The 7,315-nt window shown below is 38.4% G+C and overlaps 2 protein-coding genes across 2 annotated transcripts; one reads left to right on the forward strand and one right to left on the reverse strand.

Moving 5' to 3' along the window:
• The first annotated feature begins 653 nt into the window (after window positions 1-653).
• LOC140891056 (uncharacterized) lies at window positions 654-3,710 on the forward strand. Its single transcript, XM_073299303.1, has one exon. The coding sequence runs from the start codon at window positions 763-765 to the stop codon at window positions 3,433-3,435; it is 2,673 nt and encodes an 890-aa protein (XP_073155404.1). The 5' UTR covers window positions 654-762; the 3' UTR covers window positions 3,436-3,710.
• A 386-nt stretch (window positions 3,711-4,096) lies between these two features.
• LOC140874216 (actin-depolymerizing factor 3) lies at window positions 4,097-6,373 on the reverse strand. The gene is made up of 3 exons (XM_073277502.1): window positions 6,214-6,373; window positions 4,654-4,919; window positions 4,097-4,552 (listed from the first exon to the last, which is right to left on the reverse strand). Exons 1-3 carry the CDS (start codon window positions 6,214-6,216, stop codon window positions 4,402-4,404), a joined length of 420 nt encoding a protein of 139 aa, XP_073133603.1. The 5' UTR covers window positions 6,217-6,373; the 3' UTR covers window positions 4,097-4,401.
• Between the last annotated feature and the right edge of the window lie 942 nt (window positions 6,374-7,315).

The following is a 7,315-nucleotide window of genomic DNA, read 5'->3' on the forward strand; positions in this document are numbered from 1 at the left end:
GCTGATAACCTTGGGACAGGGAACGACGGGCCAAGTATCTGGTTACCACCACCTGTCGAACACTTACAAAATACAACTTGACGTGGATGCTGCTTTTAATAAGAATCTTAATGCCTATAGTGTTGCTGGAGTGATTCAAAATTCTAAAGGAAACCTGGTTCTTGGTTTTGGGGGAAGAATTGGGCAACCTCCGGCAAATTTTTTTTTTTTTGGGCAACCTCTGTCGATTGTGCATGCGGAACTATTGGCAATAAAGGAGGGCGTACAACTAATTTGAGAGAAGGGATATCTTCGCGTCCTTATTTTTTCGAACTTGCATATGGTCGTACAAGCAGTCATGGATCCATCTAACGATTATGGATATATTGGTTCGTAAGCTCAAGAGATTAATAATATGATGGCGGAACCAATGGTAGATAGTTTGAAGCACACTAGAAGCTAAAGTACTCTCGTGGGTCATTTTTCAGCATAATTTGTTATTTCATCTCTTGCACCTAACTTTCCGTTGGATGAATGAAGAATTTTCATCAATGTAGGTTGGTGTTGATACGAGTTACCATTTAACAAAAAATAAATAAATTATAGAGTGTTTTAAATTGGGTAGCCCAGCTGATTTTTCTTATTTCCAGACTACTCGTCCTAATACAATTTGGGGTATGCTTACTCTCCGCCTTCTGAGTCAGTCTCTCAGAGAGAGAACTCGCAGGCAGCAAAAATTCCCGAAAGAGCTGAAGAAATCCCTAAATTCGAACCCCAAATCATATGAAACCCTCGATTCGTCCTTCAATTCCTTTACCAAAACTCAGAACCCTCGTCCCCGAAACCGCCCACCACCTCCAATTTGATGATGACGATAATCTTCTGTCGACGCTAAACCACATCATACGGAGCAAAAAGAGCTGGACAATTTCTTTGAACAACCCCTCCGTCTCCAGTCGCCTGAATCCTTCTCACATCGAGAGACTTATCCTCCAAAATGTTCATGAGTCCAGGTTAGTTCTCCGTTTCTTCAACTTTCTTGGCCTCCACAGGAGCTTCCACCATTCCACGAAGTCGTTCTGCTTGCTGATTCACTCGTTGGCCCATTCGAAACTATACTGGCCAGCGTCGTCGCTTCTGCAGACCCTTCTGCAGATAAATGGGGAGCCCAAGTCCGTTTTTCGGGAATTGTTATTTTCTTACAGAAGATTCAATTTTTATTCGGTTTATGGTTTCGATTTGCTGGTTCAGAGCTATCTTCAGGGTAGAAGGGTTTTGGATTCTGTGTTGATCGTAAGATTGATGAAGGATTGTGATTTGTTTCCGGAGGTCAGGACTTTGAGTGCAGTGTTGAATGGGTTGATTAGGATAAGACAGTTCCATGTGGTGCTCGGTTTGTTTGACGAGTTTTTCGTGGGTTGTCCGCTTGAGCCGGATGTTTATGTGTATACTGCTGTCGTTAGAAGCTTGTGTGAGTTGAAGGACTGTGATAAAGCCAAGGAAATGGTGAGTTCAATGGAGAGGAAGGGATTCAGATTGAATGTGGTTACTTATAATGTGTTGATTAATGGGCTATGTAAAAGTGGGAGAGTGTGGGAGGCAATTGAGATTAAAAAAAGGCTGGGGCTCATGGATTTGAGAGCTGATGTTGTTACATATTGCACTCTGGTTCTTGGGTTCTGCAGAGTGGAAGAATTTGCGCTTGCACTAGATTTGGCGGATGAGATGATTGAGTGTGGGATTGTCCCAAGTGTGGAGGCTTTGTCGAGTGTTGTTGATGGGTTGAGGAGAAAAGTTGGCATTGGCGATGCTTGTGACTTGCTTCATAAGGTGTTGAAACTGGGGGTGTTGCCTAATTTATATGTTTGTAATGCTATGATCCATTCTTTATGTAAAGATGAGAGCTTCGACAAAGCAGAAGTGATTTTCATGAAGATGAAAGAAATGGGGTTGGTAATAAATGATATTACTTATAACATTATCGTTGATTCGTTATGCAAAAGAGGAAAATTGAAAGAAGCCGTTCTGTTTCGTGACAAAATGTTCGATGCCGGGGTAAAGCCAACCATTTACACCTATAATATGTTAATTGACGGGTTATGTAAGTTGACGAAATTGAGTCAAGCCGTGTCACTTTTTGTTGAGATGAATGAGAAAGGATTGGCACCTGACATAGTGACATATACATCGCTAATTGATGGCTTTTGCAAGCAAAAAGGAATGGATAAGGCACTCTGGATATATCATGAGATGACAGGCAAAGGGATTTCACCAAATGTTCGTACATACACAGCACTTATTTATGGTCTCTGTCAATCAAATATGATAGCTGAAGCAAGCATGATGTTTGATGCGATGGTAAAAATGAATGTTGCTCCAAATGAGGTAACATACAATGTTTTGATAGAAGGTAACTGTAAAGTAGGTAACGTAGCTAGGGCCTTCGAGTTGCTTGATGACATGATAAAGAAGGGCCTCACACCGGATACATATACTTACCGGCCACTGATCACTGGGCTATGTTCTACTGGTAGGGTATCTGAAGCGAAAGAATTCATGGATGACCTTCAGATGAAACGTGACAAGTTAAACGAGTGGTGCTATTCTGCACTTTTACATGGTTACTGCAAGGAAGGAAGATTGAAAGATGCGTTGAGTGCTTGTGGAGAGATGGGGGAAAGAAGTATCTTCATGGATCTTGTATGTTATTCTACGTTGATTTATGGGTTTCAGAGTCAGCAAGATACAAAAGGATTAATAAATACTTTAAAGGAGATTCATGACAAGGGATTCAAGCCGGATAATGTTGTTTATACCAACATAATCGATATGCATGGAAAAGCTGGTGATCTTGAGATGGCTCTGGGCCATTGGGATGTAATGCTCACGGAAGGGTTTTCCCCAAATGTCGTTACATATACCGTGATGATAAATAGTCTGTGTAAGGCAGGATCTGTGGAGAAGGCGGAGATTCTTTGCAAAGAAATGCTGATAAATGGCATACTTCCTAATGAGATCACATACGGATGCTTTCTGGATCATCTTACTGAAGGAGGGAACATGGAAGAAGCTAGGCAGTTGCATACTGCAATGGTTAAAGGGCGTCTCGCAAACACCATCACTTACAATATTCTAATTCGAGGTTTTTGCAAATCAGGTCATGTCGAGGAAGCTGCTCAAATCCTAGTTGAGATGACCAATAACGGTATATCTCCTGATCACATAAGTTACTCCACTCTTATCTATGAACACTGTAGGACGGGCGACTTGAGAGGAGCGTTCCGATTATGGGATATCATGCTAATCCGGGACCTGAAACCTGATTCAGTTGTGTACAACTTCTTGATTTATGGATGTTGTATAGCTAAAGAAATGGACAAAGCTTCTAAACTGCATGGTAGTATGGTGAAAAGAGGTTTAAAGCTAACTCAGACAACCGGTGCTTATCTTATTTGAAATCACGATTTTCCAAGAACTCCAAGCGATTGTAAGATATAAGTTTTGAAACGAATTGTTTTAGATTAATCTAACTGTTTGTAACATAGAATAGAGTAGGAAGGAGCTGCCTACAAGACAGGACTAGCGACGACAGGGAGAGTCATTTCGGGACAGAATCTTGTCCAGGGTTATGCAAGATATATGGTAATAGAACCTTACAATGTCAACTTCTCAGGTTAGTTTTGTATCTGTGGACTGGACATTGTAGTATTTTATTGATTGACGATTCGTTGAAATAAAATTACAGCACATACTCTGAACATGCTTCAGACATTTTTCTTGGTTGAGGAATTATGCAATCGATCAGGACTAAGCAACGATTCAGAAACAGGATTCACATTCTGTTTCGGTCTCATGATCCTGTTTGTCAGTAAACTTTTTCGGAGGGGTCTCATGATCCTGTTTGTCAGCAAACATTTTCGGAGGGGGCGGGGCCAAGCTTTTAGGTCAAACCAATAAATAACCAGAGGTCGGACAACCGATTCCAACCGAGATTCGAACTCATGGAATACATTCACATCAACAAAACCATAAAAGCTTTTCATTTAACATTAGCAAACACACAAAGAGGCCTAATTCAGGTTGAGGGATGCATTCAATAAATTAGAGCAAGAAAACCAAAAGCACAAATCGAGGGTAGTCTGCATTTTTGACAAACTGAGACCATGAAAGCCAACAAGTCAGATTACATTTCTGAAAAATAGAGGCCAATCCAATGATGGATATCATCCCCGACCATTTCGTAATATAGATCCCACAAAATACAAAATCACGGAATTTGTTCTGGAGGAAAGACAAGAATACAGAATAAAGCTTCAGCAACACACAATATCATAGCATAGACAGGTTCCATAATTCCACAAACTATTAACAGCTCTCTTGAGTAAAGTAAAATCATACTTCGCTGCAGCCCTAGAGATGCGTTTAGTTTGCACGACTTTTGAAGACATCAAGGTCCATCTCAGACGGATCAGTTGCTTGAAGCTCTATCTGAATGCCATCTAATTCCCTCTTGAACCTGTCCTTCGAGCTAGCATAGATCATTTTGTTCCGGACCTTCGCAGTATCGGGGGACCTAGAAATGTATCAGGAAAAGGAATGGCTACAAGTAAGATAACAAATTGTATACAATTCTTGGGGATTGCCATTCATCATGTGAAAGGAACAAAAAATTACCACGCAATAAAGAAAATCCTGCTCTTTGGGACATTCTCTTTTGTAAGAAATTCGAAGTCAAAGACCGCGTATCTGCATTCATCAGCAGGAAGGAATGTAATGAAGTCATCATAAGTTTGACCAGGTTCACCAAGGTTTTCCACCATAACCTGTTTTTGCTTTTCCTCGATCTTGTAGACAATGAAGCGGTGTGTCCTTTTAGTCTTCAACTCCATAAATTTTAGTTTGCAATCATCATGCACTGCCATTCCGGACGCCGAATTAGCCTATGCATACAAAAGAAGATAATATTATCATTGTTCATCTTAACATTATCCTTGCATCTAGATAGCCCGATAATTTTATGTTTCCCATTTTAATATATGACCAAGCAGATGTAAAGGCAAAGGGGAATGGAGAAAAACGGTAAGATGAAACAAAGAATGATGAAGTCTACATATCAAAAAAAAAAAAAAAGAATGATGAAGTTTCAAACAGAAACAGGAAAATGAAGGATGGACACATTTTGGAAGGGAAAAAGAAAAACTCACTATTGCACAGTAAAACTTGGAAGAAACTAAATCTGGAAATTTGTGAAATTGTTGCTCACCAAACCAGATGCAATTGTGCGGAACCATGGTTTTTCAACTAAATTTGAATTTACTCTCTGTATCACACATTACCGAAGGTTGCCAACAAGAACTCGTTAAAAACAATAAACATAAAGGGGTATATATACAATTAGGTAGGCTGGGCAATTAGCTGACTCAGATCGTTTGACCCAACTGTTTAAGAGGTATAAGATGTTTTCCGAGCACATAGTTCATTGACTTTCACTATTTTTTATCAGGTGATTTTTTGTCAATATAGGAAAAGCATTTTACGTATGCTTTGATATAGTAATAAAGTACAAGGCCCCATTTCCTGGATGAACTCAATTGAAGAATTCACATCCCACAAACCAGCTCTATTATACAAGACAATATATACAAGACAATTACGTAAAAAGCAAGTTCCTAAATTAAGGTTTCTACAGAGCAGTCGCATCAATGGCTCTCGGTCTTGTAAGGTATACCTCTTCCATTCACGCCATCATCTTTTCTCAGAAACCAGCACAAAGTTTGACCGGATAAATCACAAGAATCTATGATATAATCAACTTCAGGCACAAACCGAAAACATTTCGCTGACAAAGTGTTACCATTTTATTTGTAGTAATGACAACTTTCCAGCTGAAAATAGAATCCATAAACAATAAACTTGATAAGAATAACCCATTCCAAGATCGATAGACAAAAACTTCAGTCATCGCAGAATCTGAGCATAAACTAATGAAACAACACCTAAGCAGATCTAAAAATCTCGAAAAATAACAAAATCAAATCCATCACACAAAAAATCCATAGTTTCAGACCGACATCTAAGTAAGCAGATCATGAACATCGCAAATCAGACAAAGACTAACAGTCACCGACTGAATAAACACCGTCTCAGATATTAATTAAAATTAATAAAAAAAATTAGTAAATGAAAACATTAAAAAAAAAAAAAAAAGTAAAATCAAAGATAAAGAGTCAGTACCATAGTCGCGAGCTTCGATCGGAGAAGATCGAGGGAATTCGGTCGGACAACAGAACCTGAAACGAAAGGATTTAGGGCTGAATAGCCGCGTGTTTTTGGGGAGATTTAGTTGGGAATATATTAGCGTTCAGGGTACAAAAGCCGTGGAAATAGAAAAATGGAAATATAAATATTGTTTTGGCCAATATACATGTCGTGTGTGTGTATATCACAATATAGTTCAACTCTTCACTAAAAAGTAAAATCTTATATGATTTAACCATTGGGTCGAGTTGCTCTTTGATATACCAAGATTCTTGTTATTTTAAGCAAGTAAAAAAATCAAGGTATAACGTGTTAGGATTGAAAATATGTGTAGACGACGGTGAATACACACTTTAAAAATATTTTTAAATTTAGTAACAATTAAACCGAGTTATCAGCTTGATTATCTATTTTTACTTGTCAAGTAAGTTGGTGCAAGAAGTGATCTGGCCAGTGCCGAAAAATATCTTGCAACACAAAATTTGAGCTGATCACCAGAGCAGATAAGAAAAAACAATAATGTAAAGAACACAGAGACTTTTGATAGAAGTTCGAAAGCTAAGATTATATGTCCCTCCTTCGTCTGTTTTCATAAAGATTTTCACTTGAATATTTTGATTTATACAACAGTTTGCACAAACTCAATCCAATCGACTCTTGATTAGAACTCATAATAACTTAGTAAAAAAAAACTCTATCTCCATAACACTTTCTGATAGAGTTCCAACAGTGAACAACAAATAAAATTTTTGAGCTTCGTGAGCTTAGGTGCAACACAGTTTGATCACAAATTGATTTGGTTTCTCAGTAGAAGTGTGTTTGCAACTCAAATATTTGATCTGGATTTTTCGAATACTAGAACAACTTTGTACGCAAGTTTGCAGAAAATTCTTGATTGTTCTTTGTCCTTGATGATCTTCAAATATTTGTAGACAAAGAATTTTAACGTTCACATAATTAGTTGGTGCAACTTTGTTTTCAAATAGCCTGTAGTAGCCCGACTCCTAATTAAGTTAATCTACTGCCTAAACACGATTAAGGGGTTCTCATTTGGGTTTAAGGAGCTGAAAATCGAATT

Source organism: Henckelia pumila, chromosome 1 (assembly GCF_033568475.1).
Source record: "Henckelia pumila isolate YLH828 chromosome 1, ASM3356847v2, whole genome shotgun sequence".
In the NCBI taxonomy this organism is placed as follows: domain Eukaryota; kingdom Viridiplantae; phylum Streptophyta; class Magnoliopsida; order Lamiales; family Gesneriaceae; genus Henckelia; species Henckelia pumila.